Below are 21755 nucleotides of genomic sequence, written 5' to 3'. Positions count from 1 at the left end.
TCGCTAATTTTCTAAATGTTTGCCTTCGACGAGATCAGACAAAATGGGAGGAACATCTAAATAGACAAAGAACAAATGTGATTCTACTCGTGATTTCTTTTTCCTGAACATATTTAAACGATCCAGGAAGGAATACATTCTCTAAAGCAGGCAAATCTATGATATAAGCAACACGCAGATATGAGCAATAAATACTCTTTAATATGACTCTGTGAGGATATCGAAAACTCCATCCTTGCGGACTGAGAATAAACATCAACTTCGGAAGGTCTAGAACGGTTAGTGAAAGAAAGAAATCAATACTTTGCATCTTGAGTGTACATGATGTGTCACTTACTCCATAGAGAGAGGTTTCTCCGAGATAAATCGATTGCAGATTCGGAAGGTCTAGGTTTTGAAATCATCTTTGTGATAATACTCGAAAAAATAATCTTTCTGCATTCAGAGAATGACCGATATCCCAACGAAATGTACTTCAGATCGGGTAAATCTAGACAGGGTTATCAGAATCAATGAGGAAAATACCCTTCACAATGAATGAAGCGAAATAGAAATTATAAGATCTATAGTCCATAGACCCAATTTGAAGGGATTTCAGTTTTGGTAGATTCTTCAACTCAAATTTACCAGCAAAATCACTAAAACTCCACTCACCAATTTCAATGGATTCCAATGATTCACAATTCAATATGTGGAATGATTTTGATTGGTTGTTGGCCTTTTCATAATCAAACTTCTCAGTACTTTTCATTGGAGTGAAGGAATTCCTTCCGATTTTCAATCGACTCAATTTATGCAATGCATCAATTCTAAAAATAGGCACAGACCCAAAGCAGTGGCTCCCGATTTCGATTGATTGTAACAACCCAAATTTGCTCAGGTCCAAGAGATTTATGTCATTGCAGCTATGCGAAGAGACCTTTAACTCGGTAATCGATACGCTTATGGTGTTGAGATCATTTGCTCGAAAAATTGATCCTGTCAGTGATTTGGATGCCATTGCATGAGAAGGTTTACACAAAGTTTTATTGCCAGAAGCATCCTTTTTTTGTGTATTCTCATACTGCTTATCCTGCTTAGCAGTATTCTCAGTCTGATTATCTTGTTTAGAAACACTCTCAGACTGATTATCTTGTTTAGAAACACTCTCAGACTGATGATCTTGTTTAGAAACACTCTCATATTGCGCATCCCTTCTATCACCTAATTGGGGCTGAGGACAATACCACCCATCATGTAGATCCACTCCACTCACTTCCTTCCCATTTTCCCAATGACACTCTCGATAAGCGAGTCTAGTCTTTTGATCAATTAAGCTTCCTATACCTTCACGAATAAATGTTTCACTGTCTCCATCATAGCGAAAACCTCCCACATAGATCGGAACTCGTTTCACTGGATCTAAACTATCTGCTCCGTTTCTCTTCAATTCAGTCATTGTATCTCCATCAAAGAGCCGAATGATCTCAATCAACGCTCCATTGCTCCAAATCCCTTCAATGACCATTTTCCCGTTCTCTCTATCACATTCAATCCCCCATCCATCTCTCTCGTTGTTTTTATTAAATAAACCGTGGTAAATATAATTTTCCGTTCTATAATCCGTTATTTCCAAACGAGGTCCTTTCTTGTGATTGATGATACGAGAATAGTCATTTTGTTCAATTATGTCTTTGTAGCTTTGACGAAAGTCAACCCGACCTCTTTTGTAAACCACAAATTCATCATGTAACAACCCACAGTTGTTTTCCTTCCATTGCATTTTTGTCACGCCATTTTCGTACAAAATTGCATCACCGGCCGGAGTACGCATTACATATTCGTTTTTGTGTTTCCCTCGAAAGTACTGAATAGTATATGTCTCTCCATTCTGATTTTTTATTATAGGTTCATCATCAAACTCATATCCATTCAACAAGTACTCTGAGCCCTTTGTTACCGAATAAGTTGCTATTCATCAAGACAGTAATCAGATAGTACATTCAGAATGCATTTTTTATAAGATCGAATAAACTGTAGGAGATATGAATCTTTTAAATAACTATGTTGAACTATTTCACAATTTAAAAAGTATACAATGGATTTATATGATGTCTAGAGAGGTTTTTTCAATGTCAAAAAGCTCTAGTAAGGCCTTCGTGTTAATTCCACTTTTGGTTGATATCATATATTTTTAGAGTGTAGCTGTATCATTCTTATTATTCCTCGTTATTTCTTTGCTTAAAATAGTCATTATCGTCAAAAACGAAGTATAGCGTATAACTGTCATATTAAAATTGAACATTTTTGTCTTTATCATGCTATTAGCAGTGATAAATGCTCTCTATTGTTTCTTGTATATTCGATGTCTACACGCTATCCCGTTTTCCTTATTTCCATAGCATTGAATTAATATTATGATACATACTATATAGCATCAGCTTAATCACTTATTCTTGGCTATGGAATATGGAGAAAAGGATTACTAGATATGCAATTCCATGCTTATTTGAACTGTGAAACGTGAAACATGGTTATCTTATATGATCTGCATGTTTTGGGTTTGAAAGAATATATGTACTCGCTAACTCTGGACTTCTGAATAAGCTAAACTATGTCAACATTATTTGTTGGAGTTCTATCTGTTCACATTCATGCATAACTCACCCAACTCATCAAGGAAGCTTTGAGTTTAATAACTATTTTGGTATAATTGCAGTAAAGAGTGATGTATTTTGGTTTTGGTAAAAGAGTCACTATCTCGTACACTCTACAAAAATCACTGTTATTCAGTAGAAACAACACTCATTAGAGTGTTTTTATTCAACTCTATATGGTAAAAGTAATGTAAGAACAAGAGTTAACTGGTAACAAAACACAAATAATAACGAATCAACTTTTGAGACAGTACATTGGGTACCTTATTGTTTCCGAGTTCTCTAACTATTATCGGTCCAAGGTATATATTAGGCGCATCTGTGAAAGTGACATATTGTATTCTTACTTACTGATAATGGATACTATTTGGACATTCTCAAATCCCTTTTCGAGCTTAACAAAATTAATCATTGGAATGTCTATATTAAGTAAATTAGTATCTTTTTAAACTACTCTCCAATGTTATATTACGTGGATATTGGAAACTAAATCCTAGAGAACTAATGGTTGTTAGCTTTGGAAGATCTGCATTTAATCATATCACATTATTTCATTCATACTTCGCATTACTAGTGAACATGATGAATCTATTTCTCTTCCACAAAGTGAATAATAACCGAGATTGATAATTCGTAATGATGGAAGATCTATATTAATCATTTCATTTATATTCCTTCATATATACTTTCGATTATTGTTGTCAAGGAATGACGGAATGCTTCATCACCTAATGTAATGGATTGTAGATTTGGAAGATCTAATCATTACGTGTTTTATATCATATCAATACCTCGAATTACAAAGGAACTACCGTAGAAATTAAATGAATTGCTTCCAATTTCACCAATGTCTATAGATTGTAATTGTGGTAGATTCTTCAATTCAAAGTCTCCAGCAAAATCACAAAAACTATATTGTCCAACTTGAATAGATTTCAATGATTCACAATTCAATACGTAGAATGACTTTTCGTAATCTTCAATCGGATTATTTCTAAAATGGAGTCCAGTTCTTCGTTCAACAAATGAGCTTTCAAGAATTCTGAGAGTTTTCAGTCGTTGTAACCCATTGATTTTGCATACTCTAATGTTTGTATACCTATTATTTGAAATAATGGCATCTTCTCCATATTCCTGTGGTCTCTCTGTGGTGTTTGGCTCAAAGTCGACAATTAGAGGACAGAGAGACCAGATTTTCCTGAGATAGTAATACAGAACAATACACAGAATTAGAATTATAATACAATAAGTGAATTTATAGATAAGCGAGTCAATACAAAGGTCAAATGCGACCAGAATCACTTCAAAAATAACAACCATTCGAATAATCCATTTAGTATATACGTTTTTCTTCATCCCATAGATCCATTCTCCGGTATACTTTTCAGTACCATCCTCATTATACGATGTTCCAAACCCTGCTCGCTTTCCATTTATAAAATCACCAAAATACTTCACATGCTGTATATCTTTGTCGTATTCTATTCCGCTTCTTCGTTCAAATCCTGTATAAATAGAACCACTGTACGTGCCATAATAACAAATTACATTGTTTTTGAACAGACTCATGCTTTCATCTCCAAATTTAATAACTTGCTCTATCTCAGCATTATTCTGGCAATAGCATGCTCGGTCTAGTTTACCATTTTTATAAAAATAGCACAGACCATTATTGTTTCCAAATGCATCCTTCTCGCAAACAGATGTTGTAAACCCAGAATAATCCTTTTCCTCCCAATAGCCTTCCATATTCTCCACTCTTTTTATATTCTCATTTTTCACTCCAAAATGATAATATCCTTCAAATATTAGATTTCCATTACAATCATACTCTTTCCCTAAACCATGTCGATAGCCTTTTAACAAGTAACCGCTAAAAAATAAGTTACCTGATTCATAATATAATTTACATTGTCCGGTCATTTCACTTTCAACATACATAAAAGTGGCAATTACCTTATTTTGAGGGTTAGTCAATGTTGCTTTTCCTTCCAGCTTTCCACTTTTAATTTTTGTTTGAATGGTGTATTGTTGATGAGGAGGACCAATGCTCAGAACAACTGCTTTTTTGTTATGCTCCACTCGTAGAATAGGAAATTGCTCAGGAATATGCGAACTCCATACTACTTCCTCAAATGACAAAGGACGTTGGATTTTTGGTTCCACTTGTATAGGTGCAATTTCCAACGTAAGATTCTTAACTGCATAGCTCGCGCTCTCTGTACTCATCATATATTTTGCTATTATTGAAGCTTCATTTTTGTTAATATTCGTTGAATCACTTCATTATCCTATGTTTGAAATACAAGAATCAAGGTTTTTAACGTGTTTTATTTACTATTGTCATTGATTACAAACAGAATTGCTAGTGGATAGAATGGGTATCGTTGGAATGCCCAAAAGGTCACTGTGTAATCTATCAATCTTTGATATCCTGTTGTGAATGCTTTTTATATTTTATTATTATTATAATTAGTTGGATACAATCTTACCAACTTTGAGATGAAAACCCAATTATGGGTAGAAAGCGTGACATTATCTCTGATAATGATTACTACTATAATTTGCCAATATAATGGAGAGAATAACCATCCACCTCAAAAACTATTTACGTGTGCAACAATCGGTTGTCTTTTAAAAGATTCAAAACCAAAGGCAAGCTCACAAGTCTCCTATCCATTCCATGGATACATTGCGATCTGTCACCATCACTCCTGTTTTCAACAAAGACTTCTACATAAACGTACAAACTACTCGCTCTCGGTTTCCTCAGAATACGAATATCCCGAATAATCCTCCGAATAACTCTCTTCCGCGCCCTTCTCCACATCCACCGCCATCGCAGCGGGCTGCTTCCGCTTCCTGCGAACGACCCAGACGATCACTCCAATCACCACCACCAAAACCACGACGACGACCACACAAACAGCAACAATGGCTCCAATATTGACCTTCGACGTCATCTCGATCTCCCCTCCCAGCTCGATCTTCGCATCGAACCATCGCGAATCATACGCGATCATTCTCCGATGCAGCGTCCCCTTCTCCACAATCGTCTCGACCGAACTCTTCGTCTTCTTCACCTTCTCCTTCTCTCCCATCACGCGGAACCAAACCTCCACCGGCTTCCCTTTTTCTCCCATCGACTCCATCGTATCCACGTTCTTCACCTGCTCCATCAGCAGCGCGGCCGTCGGCAGATCGTTCGCTCGCACATACTCCAGCAGCTGCTCGTACATGTAGAAATGCTGGTCCGCGACGAACTCGCTCGGGTCGATTTCGATCTATTTCGCAATCGTTCGTCGGCTCTACTCGCAGCAGCGCGTGGAAGAACGCTTCTCCCACTTCCAGCTGCGGATCGGCCTCGAGATCCGCGCATTCCGAAGTCAGCTCGTCGGCCCAGATGCCGTTGCCGGTCTCGCCCATGATGCAGGAGCGGTAGAGATAGCCGTGTTGTGTCTCGGAACAAAATCCACGGACTTGATAGCCGATGGCTGCGGACGACCAGATGGACTCGCTCGGACAGCCGACGCAGCCTTCGTTGTCGAGCTTTTTGAGGGAGGAGGGCTCGATGATTGGGTAGAAGCGGGAGATGCGGACTTCTTTGGAGGAGGCTGATGATGAGATGGAATGGAAGAAGGGTACGGAACTTCACGTAGAAGGTGGTGTTGGAGCCTAGGAAGTCGGAGCCTTGGATGACTCCGTTGGAGGAAGTGCAAACAGTACGTCTGGAATGAAGAGAAAAGAACAAACAAACTTCAAGGAGACTTCGACGTCATTCGACAAAGAGGGGACACAGGTTACACCCAGAGTCGACAATACATTCACATTTGATGATACAATGAGGTAATCAGATACAACAGAAAAATGGGATATATAGTCTATCTGTTATAAGCTTTTAAGAATTCCACCTCCCGCGTAATCAATATCTGTATCATTCACCTCAGTTTCGTAGCTAGACGTGAAAGGCAACCACAATTCAATACACTGCAGTAGTGATAAGGGCAGGATTGTCGTTACAAGTTGAAGACAAGTAGTAGCGATGACTTTCTCTTATCTCGATTACAACATTGTCCACAACACCAAAAGAATAAACAGTACGACGACCAAAACCTTAACGTTAGCAATAGAATGTTGTGGTACTTAGGAACCCAGTACAGTCCCCTGTAAAACGACCACAGTCTACGATTCACTTTCCTATCGAATTCAAACACTGTGATGTCGCAACTGCTAGAAATAGCAGAGATATGAATATTTTAATCATTTCAAAAACGATTTGAAGACTGTACTACAAAAGAGTGTTCAAAACGGGAAAGTGGATTTGACAGAAACACAATAATGATCAATCGTTAGAATAAAACAAGTTGAAAAATGCTCTAAACATTGCGAAAGATCGTTTAGTGCAACATATCCATCGGTAGGAGCGAAGAGATTTTGTGCTGTTAGAATTAACGAATACTACCCTTGGAAATCGCTAGCTGTAACGTTGAATTAGCAGTATAGCAAATGTTAGTTCAAATCGTTAAAAGTTTTCATAGTAATTTCAGCATGATCACTGTACAGGTCTCTGCTCTATTTGTTAGGTTTCACTTGCTTTTATCGCTTGTATTTACATATTTGAAAAATGGGTAAGTTTGTCTTTGGATTGGTGGTCTGCAGTGTAATTCTAATCGTGGTGTAGGTATTTGCCGCGATTCTCGCCATAAGCGTCGTTTGACCGGAGGAAAGGTTGTGATCAACATCAAGAAGAGAAAATTCGAGATGGGTCGTCAGCCTGCTATGACCAAGCTCGGAGCCAAGAGAATTTATCTGGTCCGCTGCCGTGGTGGAAACATCAAGCACCGTGCTATTCGTCTGGATACTGGTTCGTTCTCTTGGACCGGAGAGGGTGATTGTTGTATAGTGAAGTGATTTGTAGCTTTCTCTGCCAAGACCAAGATCCTGAACATTGTATACAACGCTTCCAACAACGAGTTGGTGCGTACGAACACCATTGTGAAGGGCTGCATTGTTTCGATCGATGCGACCCCTTTCAAGGCCTGGTTCGAGAAGCACTACTCGTGCAAGATCGGAGCGAAGGGTGAGGTGACGAAGGACGATCTGAGCAAGCTGGAGGGCGTGAGCAAGTCGAACCTTGCGAAGCTGCAGAAGCTCCAGGATTCCCTTCAGGAGCAGAAGGAAGTGATCGATCAGCTGGCTTCGGGTAAGATCCTGGCTCGCATCTCGTCGCGTCCTGGTCAGTGCGGTCGTGCTGACGGATACATTCTGGAGGACGAGGAGCTGGCGTTCTACCACAAGAAGATCAACCAGAAGAAGAAGTAAAGCGAAATGTCCTATAGTTCGAAGCAATACAAGTGAAAATGGTTCCTTTGTTTGTTTTATCCAACCAACCAACCATCCATCTATCTATTCTTTATTATTATTATTATTGAAGAGCGATACCATACAAATAAACAAACAAATGGAAAGGAAAAATCAGAAAAAACTAACTATTCTTTACATGCAGCGATTCGTCGTTCCAGCTCCTTCATCTTCTCATAAACAACACCCCATCGATTCCTACCTTTCTCTGCATTTCTTTGATTTGTTTATCGCGATCTTCGATCTCCATCATCAAATCACGCTTTGACTTCTTCGTAAAAAGCGGCATTTGAAGCAGTTCCTGCGCAGACGGCCGCTCCACCGGATCCAAACTCAGCATTCGCGTGAGAACTTCCTGATACTCCGGGAAATCCCTCTTGATTTCCTCCGGGAGGTTGGAAGGATTGACGCGAACGTTGTGGAACGTCGTCAATCGATGCATGTCCGTTTTAAACATCCTATCCATCACGCCTTCGCGTCGTGTTCACATTAGAAGCTCTAACAGAATCAAACCAGCGCTGTAGATGTCGGAGGAAGTGTTATAGCTCGACGAATTGAGCTGCTCAGAGCTACAATCGAGCGGTGCTTCGAGGAATACCTCGCGTAGGTCGTGGTTCCAATTCCGGAAGTGAGAGGCTCGTAGATCGCCGCAGCGAAGGAAGGCGAAGATAAAGACGCCGAGCTGAGCTCGCTGTGAGAAAATGGTGAATGCTGGGAGGAAGAGGAAGGAGAAGAGGAGGAAGAAGAGAATGAAAAAGCGGAAGAAGAAGAAGAAGAAGAAGGAGATGAAGAACGTGTTAATGATGATGAAGATGAAGAGAAAGAAGAAGTGCAAGAAGAAAAAGAAGAAGAAGAAGCAACAGAGGAAGAAGAACAGCTCACGACGGTTGGAGAGGATTGCGAATGGATGAATTCAAACGCGAACGCGTTGGACGCTTCGCTGGACACTTCGTCGGAAGGGCTGCACGTCGAGCTGTCCGCGGAGTCGCTCAGCGGCGTGATGATAATCGAAGAACTCGGCGAGTTCCGGCTGGAAGGGTACGTCACTTCGATGGGAGGCTTAGAAACGCGCGGATGACTTGCTTGCTTGGAGGGGAAATGGCAATGGCAGTCTTCTATCGATCCAAATCAAGTAGAAAGCCAACGTCGACGCGAAGCAATCAGCGAAGCGAGTCCGAAATCGGCGATTTTGACCACGCCCTCGTGAATCAGAACGTTCTCCGGCTTCAAATCGCGGTGAATAATCTCCTTCGAGTGGAGATACTTCAGCCCCTGAAGCAGCTATCTCTCATCTCTCCTCCCCTCTTCCACCTGGCGGAAATAGTCCAGCCGAACGCTCAGCGGCGCGTCGCGGCGATTCAGAAAGTCGCGCAGCGAGCCGTCCGCGCAGTACTCCATCTGGATGTACAGGCAGTAGCTGCTGTGCTCGGATTCCTCGCGGGGAACCGGGGCGATTTCCGCGGGAACCATCGCGTACAGAGAGGAATCCAGGCTTGACGAGGGGTCATTGGCGGGTGTTTTCTGAACGTAGTCGTTGTAGAGAATGCTGTCGGGAGGGATGGGAGAGAAACGGGAAGCGGGGAGCTCCGGATCGATGGCGTATTTGTTGGTAACCCCGAAACTATCCGGAGAATCGCTCGGAGAAGAAGAAGAAGAAGAGGATGAAGATGATAAAACAGGGAAGCCTGAAGAATTCTCCGATCTTGGAGTCAGTGGAAGAAGGAAGAGAAGACAGCTCTTCGAGGAGGGTGCTTCCGAGCTCTTGCTCGATCCACGCGGAATTGTAGCCGACGATGTGCTTGTAGCGAAGAGTGGAGAGCGTTACGACTTCGCCACGAGCACGCTTGAGGGCCTCCGAACCCTGCGAATTCATTCTAAGAATGAGGAGAGATTTAAAAAGAGACCGAAATCGAATGAGTTTGATGGCGTAGAACTGCTCGTCGAAGAGTTGCTTGGTTTTCCAAACAGAGCCGAAAGCTCCTGAACCGATCTGTGAAACGCACTAGTTGTGAAGCAGAGAAAGAATAATAAACCATGAATTCAGAACTAAAGCGAGATTTCTTCACGGGACAATACGATCCGACATACAAACAAGAATCAAAAGCAGAGTCCTATCCGTCATAACAAAATCGATTTTATACTAGTTCACTGATAAAAGAATATGTTTTCATGTCTTCTAACAAGTTATCTAGAGTATATGACATGTTGTTTACACGATCAACTAATGGCCGGAGAATACTACTGTTATGTAGCACTTTACGATCCATCCTTCATATGACAAATAAACAATAGTGAAAACAGCTTTATTGCCATGCTTATAAATTGGTTGATACCCAATCCACTTGCTTTACACAACTTGAGTAGAAGATAGCATATTGTTAGCTGTGATTTTCTGATTTCCTCTTCTCTTTCATTCGGAATAGTATTTTCAATATCACAACGGACCAATGCACCGTAGTTCTCATTAAACGTATCGAAGTCGACACTCATACTTGGCCGTTAAAGAAACACCTAGAAATCCGATAATTGCACAAACTTAGAAAAAACTAACAAAGTAATGAAAACGAAATGAACTAGCTGTGCAACTTGGTGTTGTCAGCACATGCTGTACTGTACATAATGTTGCTTAATCGGTCAACTTAGCTAATTCCAAATATCAGTCAGATTTTTTCCATTCTTCTTTTTCAATCAAAGAACCTCTTGGGATTAATTCGACTGTTTTTAGTATGAACACAGAATTGCCATCTGTTGAAAAGGAATGTAGGTCGTAATAGGAAATTCTAACCTCAATAGTCTATCCTCAAGGATTTGTGTTTAATAATTGCGACAGGTTGGACTTTGGTTGTGCGGTGGTCTGATATTTTAGAAATAAAGTCCTGGAAGATAAGTTTAAGGTAACTCCTGCTTTTAAGAAGACTGGAACCACGATTGTTGGTTTAATTTACAAGGATGGAGTGATTATCGCTGCAGATCAAAGAGCCACGACGGACTCTCTGATTGTTGACAAGGAGTGTCTGAAAGTGCATTATATTGCTCCGAATATATACTGTTGTGGAGCTGGAACTGCTGCGGATGCAGACGAAATTACAGATCTTGTAAGTCACCAACTTGCTTTAATGCGTCTTCAAACTGGCAAACAAAGCCGTGTCTGCTCCGCCATGCAGCTGTTTGCGGACCGTCTGTTCCAATACCAGGGTTATATCTCTGCCGCGCTGATCTTGGGTGGATGTGACATAGATGGAAGCCATTTATATGGAATCTGGCCAAATGGAAGGTTTTAATTTCACAGTCTGGATTGAATATAGCGTTGATTCTCTTCCGTACGATACATTGGGATCGGGCTCCTACGCTGCCATGTCGGTTTTGGAGCATCGATACCGTCCGGATATGGAAGAAAACGAGGCCATCGAGCTGGCAGCGGACGCGATCAACGCAGGTATTTTCAACGATCTTGGTTCGGGAGGATGTCCGAACGTTCGAATCATTCGAAAGAATGGAACGAGCGATTTCCTGTACGAGTACCGAAGACAGAACAAAGTGGAGGACTTCCGCAGACAGTATGCTCGTCCTGCGACGCTGAACCTGCCGCCAGGAATTACCAGTAGGAAGAGGAAGAGGAGGAAGGTGAGTTGTAGCGGTGATTTCGGAGAAGGTGACGATGGTGGAGAGAGATTAAAGAGATGGGTTTGTTTGTTTGAATAATAATGGATGTTGTGATGTGTGCTGCGTTAGTAGGATCAGAAGAGGGAACTGGAGAGGATTTGTTATCAAGAATCAACGTAGATAAAAGAAGAGTGTAGCGTGGATTCAATAGCATGCTTTACGATAGCAACATTAATAACCATTAGTTGTTGCTGATTATTAATTCCATTTACTATGAATCGACTCCCTCGTTCTCTTTGAATTATAATAAAATAATAATAATAACTACAGCAACGAATGCTTTGCAAACGATTAAAGTTATAATCGAAATATAACAAATGCATCTTGACGATTACCCCATCGATCCTCTATACTAACAATTCGATATTCCACTCTGAATTCCCTTTCGCCCCTTCTCATTCCCTGTTTCAGTCACTCTCCTCTTCGATCCCTTTGTATATCAAAACAAACACACCATAACAAGGGAATAACATGATCAGGAATTGGCATATTTTCATCTTCAATATACCGTTGTAGCCACTCCTTTCCTCGTTTTGTCTTACCCAGCACGGTACCCAGCGTCTTTGGAGGCAGCAAATAGAGCAATTCTCCCGAATTCTTATCGCACATATTCACCAAAGTCGCCAGCAAATCGATATTCAAATCGGACATCTCCTTCGTCTCCTTATTCAGACACGATCCCAGCGTGCTGCACAGCTTCCTCACCGCCTTTCTCCGATTATCCACCATCAGAATCGCCAGAATCAGCACGGTCTGCGACACTTCTCTCTCCTCACAGCTCTGCAAAATCGCGCTGAACACGTCCTATCGCTTATTTCTCTTCTCTTCGCCCACATCGTCCAAGAAATACTGGTTCTGCACGCATATCTTCAGACACTCGTTCGTCTCCTTCCCTTCTCCCTCGCACAAACACGCGATCACTTCGCTGCGCTCCAGAGGGAACGGATGCACGCCGAGCTGATCGAAGAGAGCCGGGATGAACTGCATCGGGATCGAGGGGAGTTGGCGAAGCGTTGCGCGCGCTTGGTCCGGCGTCATCCAATTAAACAGAGCGAAGAGGAAGCGAAGATCGTTGGTGGCGTGGTACATCGCGGTAACCGCGGAATAGAACGTGTCGTTCTTTGGAATTCGATAGATTTGGACTACATCGCACGCGAACCCAAAGCGAACAGCAGGATTTGAGGATCGGGAGAACGAGTTCGCGGCTTTTGTCGGCGGCGTTCGCGAGCATCTGCATCATCTGCGCGTATTTGGCGTAGTTTGGGTCCTCCGTGTTGTACGTCAGCAGCTCGTCGCTGTCGTCCAGCTCCGTCTCCGCGCGCGCCACGACGATGCTTTCGATGTGCGGCAAATACTTCGCCAATTGGTTCTGGATCTAGAGAACACGCGCGCAGAGCGAGCTACGAGCTGGGTTTTCGCGTCGATCGCCATGCTCTCCAGCGAGCCCAGCGACTCCAGAAGGCGCGGGAGCGCTTGGATCTGCACGGCTGTTAGCGCTAACAGAGGCAGCACGCGCGAGAGCTGCGGGAGCTGCTCGAGAATGGGCCTCTGCCGGTTGTTGCGGGCGCGCTGCATGGCGGTTTCGGGCGTGACGAGCGTGAATTGGCCGGCGCGCTGCACGACGGCGTCCTCGGCGATGGGCGGGAGGACGAAGACGCCGTCGTGGAAGGCTGCGAACTGCTGGAGAGTGCGGGCAAGATGGGAGTGGGGATCGTCTTGAAGAAGAAAGGCCTCGAGATAGTGCTGGATGGCCGGAGAGCCGCGAAGCAGACCGATCATCGCTTGGATCCACGCGTTCGACGCCGTGGAAGAGCCGCCATTCGAGCTATTGGTTGTGTTAGTACTATTGTTATTGTTTGGATTATTCGTGTTGTTGTTGTTGTTGTTGTTGGTAGGGTTCTGGTAGGACTTGGAAAGACCCAGCATAGCGGCTAAGGAGCGAGGAACCAGCGAGGGCAGCTTCATCAGATCGACCAGCACCTTCACGGAGAAGTCGTCGAGCAGCTGCTTGGCCGTCTGCGAGAAGCTCGTGATCATGTACACGAAGACTTCGTCGGGAACGCGGGGACACTGCGTTAGTAGACTCACCAGGTCCGACGCGCAGGAAAGATCCTCCGTCTCTTCCACACGACGGTCTACTCCGTTAAAAAGGGGAAACGGGGAAACAGAGAGAGTCGAGATAGGAGAGGATGAAGTGGTCGGAGACCTCCATGTAGAGGGATTGGGGCTCATGTCCCAATTGTGCGCAGCGTTTTTGGTAGATTTTGTCCCGAATATATAACTACAAAAAGGGCCTTTTTCTGGAAATACTCGTCGGAGAAACGCCAAAGCGAGCGAAATGTTGGAGCCCGCTTCGCGACAAACCATTCCGAAGGGATGTTCCTCGGCGATGGTTTCTCCCGCGGGATTGGCGATTTCCTCGGAGGGGTGAAACACCTTTCGAATGATCTCGAAGACTAAAAATGAGCGGGAAGGCGAAGCCATGCCTTGGTTTCGATCCATCACCGCGATTAACGACACAATGGAATCGAGCGAAATGATTGGCGCACGACTTTCGATCTGCGTCTGGGAGGTGAACGCGAGGATGCGTGTAAGAGCGGATCGAAGGAGTTGGGATCGCACGGATTCATCGAGGAGGTCGGTTTCGGTGAGGGAAGTGCGCATGGCCTTGACGCGTTTCTGCAGATCGACGGACTCTCTGTGCCGTTTGAGCGACGCTGCGTCCATCTAGCGGTCATCCAGCGAGTCCTGAAGCCAACGCGCGGCTGGTTGAAGAGGTTCTGCATGACCAGCGTGGCGAGCATGGCGACGGGCAGCCGCTCCAACCGCGATAGCGGGACCATCGATCTGCGCTTCACCGGCTCGGCGGACGCCTACAAGTCCATGGCCGGGGCGCGGAGCGTGCGGAGCAGCTCGGTCTTGAGCAGGGCGTCGACGGCCTGGACCTCCTTCTCGTAGAGCGTGTCGCGCCATGTGCTCATGGAGAACGCGAAGGGAGGGTCCAGAGGGAGAGGACGATCTGCGGAGAAGGGAAGGAGAAGCGGAGACATTGGACTTGCTGGCGCTCGAAGTGCGCGGCGATGTGCTTGCGCTGGTCGCGGCAGCGGTCGATGGCGTCCTGGCGTACCTCGTTGGCGCGGAGAAACTGGAGAATCTGGGGCTCGTAGGCGATGAACTAGCGGTGAAAGGGAGAGAAAAAGAGAGGAACGGAAGGGAGCTTGAGGAGACGGAGCATGTTGGAGAGAATCACGAAGCGGATGGCGTTGTTGGAGATCTAAAGAAGAAACAAGAGGAAGGCGACGGCCCACTTCGTATTGCAAAACCACGGGGAGCAGCACCGGGATGAAGTCCTTGCGGTGCGTCATCAGTGAGAACAGCCCGTTCACCGCGATTATTTTGTGCCGGAAGGAGAAAATGGAGGCCTTGGAGCACAGCGCCTGGATCAGCATTTCCACGCATTTCTGGATGAAACGCACGAGAAAGGGGTACATAACCGCGGTCACGGAGTTTCTTCTCGTCGAGGAGCTTGCTGTTGCGCTCGGAGATATCGTTGAGGGAGAAGCGAATCGACTGCTCGGTGATTCCCGCGTTTCCCTCATAGAAAACGCCGTGATCGCGATGCGTGAAGTAATGGCAGCAGAGATGCACGAAGTGGAGGCAGATCACAGAGAGACGGCCGCCCTTATCGAAGTACTAAACAAAAATAAGAAGAAAAAAAGGGAAATGGGTACGGAGAGAAGCTCGGATTGCAGACGCTCCGCTTGCTTCCACATTCTCTCTTCGTTGGAGCTGTCACGGAGAGAACGATTGACTTGCAAAAGAACGAAGATGTAGAGATTGGAGAAGGCACTAAAAACGAACTCCTTGATTTCGTCCTCCTTCTCGCTCAATGAAAGCAGACTGGAGATGACTTCTCCGATGTCTTTGTTTCACACAGTTTTGAAATCATACACATAGGACGCAGCTTTGTGATGAGCTCCCAAAATTGAATAATCATTTTGTTTAAATCTATATTACCGAGCTTCTATGCATGAGGTTACTCAAGAACCGGCACAGTCAGAGAAACCACCGTTTTTAGTGAATCTTGAATATCTCTGATCACTCCCTGCTGGACTCTGTCCACCGAGAGGTCTTTAAGATAATTCAGGACTCCTTGGAACAAAACGACCTGTTTCGCTACATCCTCAGCCATCGCCCGTGCTCTCCCCTACTCTCGCTGTACTCGTTCTTCACCCTTTCCACGACCGACTGGATGAACTTCTCCTTTTCTTCAGACATTTTGTGTGTGCAACAAACACGCCATTCAACTCCCTAAATAGGAATCGTCATAAGCACGTTCTTCTCCTTCGGATTTCCAATATAAATCGTCACCGTGCGCTCCTTCCAATTAATCACGATCGTATTCAGCGTCGTATCATTATAGATCGGCCACTCGGGATGTTTCGTGTCTCCCAGCACCTCAATCATCTCATCCAGCGTCGTCGGGACCTTCATCTCCGCCGCCCGTTCATCGCGCGCAATCGAGTTCGGCAGGCCCACATCATCCGCATTCACCACATTATACGAGTTTGCGTGCCAGTGCGGTCTTCCCGGAGTGCTCACGAACACTCCATACTAATGAAGATGATGCGCATGCGATGCGTCCTACCTGCCAGAACGGCGCGACCTCCAAATCGAGCAATCGTCCTGTCTGCAGATCCAGCAACTGGTGGTTGTGTCCCGCGGCCAGCGAGTACCGCGTCAGACGCGCCGATGCATCCGCGAGCGACTCGGCGTCCAGAAGCGATCGGCCCACGAACACGCGGCCCACGCCGTCCAGGTCTACAGTGGAAACGTGGAACCGTGGAAACCGGTGGTTTTGGTGATGAGGTAATTCATGGTGAAGGCGAGGTGCGCGTTCCATCCGTAGGCTAGAGAAAAAAGAGGGAAGCGGAGCGTCCTACCGGCAGTGGGGATCTGCGCGGCGTAGGTGAACGCGGTGTAGCGCGAAACCAAGCGGCCGTCTGGACATGACAGAAGGGAGGAGGGAGGTACGGTGGTAGACCTCTTCTGAGACGAGGACCGTGTGGTTGAAGTCCATCATGCCCGAGCCGTCCTCGTTGTGCACGATGTACGCGTTGTCTTCCGTCTTCATGATGTAATCGGAACAGTGCGTCGCGGGCGTGTAGGAGAGGTGGCTGGGAACCACGTAGCTGAATTCCTCCTGAAGCATGTTCAGGAACAGCACGTAGAAATCCATCTTGGAGCCATCGGCCAATCCGCGCAATTCGTCCATGTAGTCGGGGAAGGTGTGCAGCTAGGATGCGATTGGAACACGCGGAAATACATTGATTTCGTAAAAGTGATCGAACCACTTCTTTCCCTCGGGGGTATGATAGAACGGAATCAGCTTCTTCTGCATGTTGTCGTCCGCTTCGATATGGTAGCGAATAAGATCGGCGGTCTGTTCTCCCAACTATCTTTCGAACAAAATCTGGAATCGTACCTGATATCCTGCATTATAGTAGGAAGTGGCGACAATCTTGATCTGTCTGGGAATGTTGATGTAGTTGTGTACCCTAGAGATAAAAATGTTTTCCAGTTTCGGACTCGCAAGAAGCAACTGCTAGGATCAAGGCAATGCAAAGAATACCTCTCATCACTTTATTGTGGTTTGTGGTTAAAGTACAGTGGAAACGGGGAACCCAAGCTGATTGGTTCAAACAAACAACTCATTATGCAATGTTTAGAAGCCCTGACCATAGCCTCTCTGTTGTTGTTGTTGTTGCTGCTGCTGCTGTCTATACATCTGCTGCTGATACATTTGCTGCTGATACAGTCTCTGCTGATACATCTGCTGCTGGTACATTTGCTGCTGATACATCTGCTGATTCTGCATCGGCTGCTGCTGTTGCTGTTGCTGGTACATCTGCTGTCCTTGCATGGGTTGTTGCTGGTACATCTGCTGTCCATAGCCCATCGCCTGCTGCTGGGGCTGCTGCTGGGGCTGCGCGGGCATGCTGAAATCCAGCAATCCTCCGAAAGCATCGGTCTGCTGGGGCTGCGCGGGGGCGCTCGGGATGTCCGTGAAGAAGTCGAAGTCGTCCGCGGGCTTCTTCGCCGCCGCGGGCTGAGGCTGCGCGGCGGGCTGCTGCTTCGCCTGCGCGGGCTGGGGCGCGAAGAGGTCGGCCGCGGCGGAGGACTGGGCCAGAGCGGGAGCGGCGGGGGCGAAGAAGTCGGTGGAGGCGGCAGCGGGCTGAGCCTGAGGCTCGGGCTCGGCGGTCTCCTCGAAGCTGGGCGTGGCGTCGCCGAAGTTGAACAGCGCCTTCGCCTCCTTCGTCACGCGCGTCGCCTTCGGCTTCGCGGGCGCGGCCTTGGCGGGCGCAGGGGCGGGCTCGGGCTCCGGCTCGGGCTCCGGCGTCACGGGCTCGTCGTCATCGGGGAGGTCGCGGAAGTTCCGCAGCGGGGTCAAGCGACGCTCCCTGCGCGTTAGTTTCGCCGCGGCGACGAAGCCTACGCGGGAGTGCTCGGGGACTTCGCAGCGGCCACGGTCTGCGCGGCGGCGGCGGAGACGGTGGCGGCCGCGCTGGAGACGGCGCCGCCGACCTTGTGGCCGAAGGACGCGATGCCGCTCTTCAGCTTGCTGGCCGCGGAGTTCGCGGTGGAGGAGGGCGCCATGACCTGTCCCGACACGGGAATGCCGCCCAGCTCGCCGCCCTGGACCTTGTAGCTGGGACCGGTGGGCGTCGTGGGGGTCGTGGGCTTGGAGCCGAGGTTGTTGAAGAAGCCCTTGACGGCGGTGCCCGCCTTGGAGGCGGTCTGGCTGAACACGGAGGGCTGCGAGGCGGGAGGAACGGGCGAGCTGCCCACCGACTTGGTCGCAGAGAACTTCTTCTTCAGACGACGAGCCTTCTGGCGCTCGATCTGCATCGTCTGGTCGTCCTGGATCCACGACAGAATCACTTGGACCTTGTCACGCACTAGAGTGGAAAGAGAAAAACAAAGCGAACCGCCTTGGCCACGCTCCTTGCCCTGGTCCATCACGCTGAACTGCTCCAGACTGCGCAAATAGAAAATCTGGTCGCGGGTTTCGTCCACACAGGTGGCCACTCCGTTCTTCAGGAGATACTCAAGCAGGGAAATCGCCTGATGATCAACTCCACATTACGATCCCACCTTGAACATCACTCTCCAGTTCTTCTGAGACGAATCGAGATTCTTCCAGATCGTTGCAAAGATTTCTTTAAAGTCATCTCTATTGGCTCACGCACAACAATGAAAATCTTACTCGTAAAAGGAAGCCTCTGCAATTTCATTCATTGTAGTGCTGGAAGCTCCCCAATTCACATCCTGCAAGGCCTCGGCCAATTTCTTTTGAATGCCAGATCCCTTCCTATATTCCTTAGGCCAAGTGAGTAACTTTTACTTGAACATATTTCGCAAATGCTTTAATATATCTGAGAAATGGATTCCTCGACAGAATATACGCCCTGTTGAATCGATAAATAAGCCTCTTCTGCGGATTCTGCCGTGATCCGCATGCAATGACATCGATCTCTTTTCACCATCTGGTCTCTAAACAAACAATAAACTTGTGTCACATAAAATTACCTCCGCGGCCTCTCCGCTCTTGCTTTTGGGTTTTGCGCTTTTCCTTATCGGCTTTACGCTTGGCTTCTAATTCCTTGTTCCTCTTCACCTCACTATCGTGAGCGGCTTTCATTTCTTCTCTCTGCAACTTAAGGAGATAAGAGATTCCCACCTTCATTTTCTCTGCCATCTTCACTCGCAGTGCATTTTGGTTGATTCCTTCTAGCGGCTCGCTTTCCTCCTACAATCGATACCAAGAACCGGAATCACCTTCTTTTCTCGATAGATCAGGTTCCCATCTTGATCTGTCTCCACCACATCAAAGCCATAAGTATTCAACAGCTGTTCTCTCTGCTTCATTTGCTTAATGTCTCTGCGATTTAAACAATGCAGCACACGGTCTCACATCGCCTTTCTCTCCGTTTCGTGACTCTTGGCCTCTTCTCGCTCCTTATTAATTCGTTCTCGGAGTGTAGGTGTGTGCGTTTTTTCAATTACCGTCTCCGAAACAGCTTTCGAATCACTCTCTTCAGACAAAAACTCCCGGAGATCGTCTAGAAAAGGTTTAATATTCTACCGATCGTTCGACCACCCAAAAGCTACTTGTTCTGACAAGTCCTGAATATAGGACTGCACAAAGTCCAATTTATAGTCCAAGTCATAGCTGTCGTCCTCGAGTACAGTTCCCAGATACTCTCCGACCATCTATGTTTAATAAAACCCCTCAGTTGTACGTCATCATCAATTCCGAAAGGAACGAGTTTGTCCATGATCCATCTCTACCCATTTACAGCCGATAGAGTAGCTACCGATATAATTTCCGCCTTCATTTTTCTATAACAAATTGATTAAAAATAACCGCGATTGGTAATGGCAAAGACAATGGGCAATAATTATTGGAAAGGTACGTATTATGCATTTTTGATGTAGATATGAATCGTCGTCAACTCTCCAACGAGTCTTTTTGTCTAATATCGTGTAGTAATGAGTGCGCGCGAGGGAGCGGATACTTCTGACAAGAAGGCTACTCAAAAATCGTCTGGCTGGATGATGTTTAGAAGAAAACCGAAAAAATGTTAGCAAGATTATTGGTGCTCATTATGTAGGGGTCCCTCTAGAAGTATCAAATCCTAGAAATTTCCAAGCCATGCACCACGTTGCGCTTGACCCAGACAGTGAATTGGGTTTCCTTTCATAATCCTATTCATGATAGGTTGGACGGGGCTTCCAGAAGAATGGATTCCTTATCTGAAGGCAAATAACATCACTCAAGACATGGCGATTAAGAATAAAGATGCAATTGCAGATTGCTTAACCTTACTAAATGATCCGTACAGGCCGATGCCTCTCCCTAACGCAGAGGAGTGGGACCGCGAATTGGACAAAGGTAAGCGTGTTTGTCAATTGCCCTAACCTTTCTAGCCTCTTTCATTCGCAGAGAGGATCCTTTCGAATTCTACCACGGAATAAATCAGCGAATCGGTGAAGGAGCTTCAGGCGTGGTGTATGAGAGATGGCTCATGCATGAGAGGTAGCTATAAAGGAACGAGCACCGAGACGGGCGAGCGCGTGGCGTTGAAAGTTTCCCCCGCGTCGGACCTGCAGAACCTGAAGAACGAGCTGGCGATGCAGCGTCTGTGCAACCATCCCAATTTGGTGGGTCTTCGCGATTGTTTTCTGTGGAATAACCAGCTCTGGATCGCGATGGAGCTGATGGACGCGGGCTGCTTGACGGAGATTCTCGGCCAGGACATCGACTTCAAGGAGAAATACATCGCGTACGTGTGCCTGAACATCCTGCAGGCGCTGTCGTACCTGCATCGCAACAACAAGCTGCACCGCGACATCAAATCCGACAACGTGCTGATCAACTCGAAGGGCGAAATCAAGCTCGGCGATTTCGGCTTCGCCATCGGGCTCACCAAGGAGCAGGACCGTCGGAAGTCGGTCGTCGGCACGCCGTTCTGGATGGCGCCGGAGCTGATCCGCGGCGCGGAGTACAACGGGAGCGTGGATATCTGGTCGCTGGGCATTACCTGCTTGGAAATGGCCGACGGAGAGCCGCCGTACTATCGAGAGCCGCCGCTTCGAGTAGGGGGAGCGAGGGAGTCGCGATGTAGGCGCTGCTGCTGATCCACACAAGCCCGCCGCCCACGGTGAAAGACCCGCTGCGCTGGTCTCCGCAGTTCCTCGACTTTTTGAAGCGCTGCTTGGAGTTGAATCCCGTGGAAAGAGGCACCGCGAACCAGATGCTGAACCACCCGTTCCTGAAGATGGCGTGTAGCCCTAAGGAGTTCGCCAATTTCGCTCTGGACATTCTGAATCGCCGCAGAGAGCAATAGTCCCAATTGCAGCAATTGCAGATGATTGAGTCAATGAATCATTGAATCAATGAATCAATGAATCAATGATACAATGAATCAATGACACAATGATTCAATGATTCAGTGACTCAGTGACTCAGTGACTCAGTGATTTAATAATAAATGAAATGAATGAGTGATTCCATGATTGATTGACCAAATG

At 46.4% G+C, this 21755-nt stretch overlaps 9 protein-coding genes; 3 read left to right on the top strand and 6 right to left on the bottom strand.

The window, feature by feature from the left end:
- Positions 1–5370: 5370 nt before the first annotated feature.
- Positions 5371–6900, bottom strand: GSBLH_T00004191001 (uncharacterized protein; the record flags this gene model as incomplete). XM_013043046.1 has 8 exons in its annotated part: positions 5371–5920; positions 5949–6250; positions 6282–6364; positions 6394–6517; positions 6548–6591; positions 6623–6749; positions 6780–6818; positions 6849–6900. 8 exons carry the CDS (start codon positions 6898–6900, stop codon positions 5387–5389), a joined length of 1305 nt encoding a protein of 434 aa, XP_012898500.1. The 3' UTR covers positions 5371–5386.
- Positions 6901–7236: 336 nt separating this feature from the next.
- On the top strand, positions 7237–8002 carry GSBLH_T00004190001 (Ribosomal protein S8e). XM_013043045.1 has 2 exons: positions 7237–7524; positions 7555–8002. Exons 1-2 carry the CDS (start codon positions 7398–7400, stop codon positions 7956–7958), a joined length of 531 nt encoding a protein of 176 aa, XP_012898499.1. The 5' UTR covers positions 7237–7397; the 3' UTR covers positions 7959–8002.
- A 123-nt stretch (positions 8003–8125) lies between these two features.
- Positions 8126–8454, bottom strand: GSBLH_T00006776001 (uncharacterized protein; the record flags this gene model as incomplete). Its single annotated transcript, XM_013043044.1, has 2 exons — positions 8126–8167; positions 8200–8454. The coding sequence occupies 2 exons, from the start codon at positions 8452–8454 to the stop codon at positions 8126–8128; spliced, it is 297 nt and encodes a 98-aa protein (XP_012898498.1).
- A 50-nt stretch (positions 8455–8504) lies between these two features.
- GSBLH_T00004189001 (uncharacterized protein) lies at positions 8505–9870 on the bottom strand (the record flags this gene model as incomplete). The annotated part of the gene is made up of 4 exons (XM_013043043.1): positions 8505–9112; positions 9143–9278; positions 9309–9699; positions 9731–9870. The coding sequence occupies 4 exons, from the start codon at positions 9868–9870 to the stop codon at positions 8505–8507; spliced, it is 1275 nt and encodes a 424-aa protein (XP_012898497.1).
- Positions 9871–10714: 844 nt separating this feature from the next.
- GSBLH_T00004188001 (uncharacterized protein) lies at positions 10715–11680 on the top strand. XM_013043042.1 has 5 exons: positions 10715–10757; positions 10791–10827; positions 10864–11271; positions 11303–11598; positions 11633–11680. Exons 1-5 carry the CDS (start codon positions 10724–10726, stop codon positions 11671–11673), a joined length of 816 nt encoding a protein of 271 aa, XP_012898496.1. The 5' UTR covers positions 10715–10723; the 3' UTR covers positions 11674–11680.
- Positions 11681–12071: 391 nt separating this feature from the next.
- Positions 12072–13888, bottom strand: GSBLH_T00004187001 (uncharacterized protein; the record flags this gene model as incomplete). XM_013043041.1 has 5 exons in its annotated part: positions 13827–13888; positions 13065–13795; positions 12831–13035; positions 12495–12802; positions 12072–12464 (listed from the first exon to the last, which is right to left on the bottom strand). Exons 1-5 carry the CDS (start codon positions 13870–13872, stop codon positions 12072–12074), a joined length of 1683 nt encoding a protein of 560 aa, XP_012898495.1. The 5' UTR covers positions 13873–13888.
- Positions 13889–15961: 2073 nt separating this feature from the next.
- GSBLH_T00004186001 (uncharacterized protein) lies at positions 15962–19032 on the bottom strand. XM_013043040.1 has 14 exons: positions 18928–19032; positions 18816–18894; positions 18650–18785; positions 18435–18619; positions 18157–18401; positions 17400–18121; positions 17250–17370; positions 17146–17218; positions 16987–17115; positions 16695–16956; positions 16604–16663; positions 16511–16570; positions 16309–16481; positions 15962–16274 (listed from the first exon to the last, which is right to left on the bottom strand). The coding sequence occupies exons 1-14, from the start codon at positions 18957–18959 to the stop codon at positions 15972–15974; spliced, it is 2580 nt and encodes an 859-aa protein (XP_012898494.1). The 5' UTR covers positions 18960–19032; the 3' UTR covers positions 15962–15971.
- Positions 19033–19200: 168 nt separating this feature from the next.
- Positions 19201–20059, bottom strand: GSBLH_T00006775001 (uncharacterized protein; the record flags this gene model as incomplete). The annotated part of the gene is made up of 8 exons (XM_013043039.1): positions 19201–19214; positions 19251–19371; positions 19402–19470; positions 19491–19602; positions 19636–19802; positions 19833–19934; positions 19964–20008; positions 20039–20059. The coding sequence occupies 8 exons, from the start codon at positions 20057–20059 to the stop codon at positions 19201–19203; spliced, it is 651 nt and encodes a 216-aa protein (XP_012898493.1).
- Positions 20060–20213: 154 nt separating this feature from the next.
- On the top strand, positions 20214–21725 carry GSBLH_T00004185001 (uncharacterized protein; the record flags this gene model as incomplete). XM_013043038.1 has 6 exons in its annotated part: positions 20214–20304; positions 20336–20413; positions 20443–20616; positions 20652–20733; positions 20765–21320; positions 21350–21725. 6 exons carry the CDS (start codon positions 20214–20216, stop codon positions 21569–21571), a joined length of 1203 nt encoding a protein of 400 aa, XP_012898492.1. The 3' UTR covers positions 21572–21725.
- Between the last annotated feature and the right edge of the window lie 30 nt (positions 21726–21755).

Source organism: Blastocystis hominis (genome assembly GCF_000151665.1).
Source record: "Blastocystis hominis, Singapore isolate B (sub-type 7) whole genome shotgun sequence assembly, scaffold_6".
Classification (NCBI taxonomy): Eukaryota; class Bigyra; order Opalinata; family Blastocystidae; genus Blastocystis; species Blastocystis hominis.
This window is presented reverse-complemented; position numbering and strand designations above follow the sequence as displayed.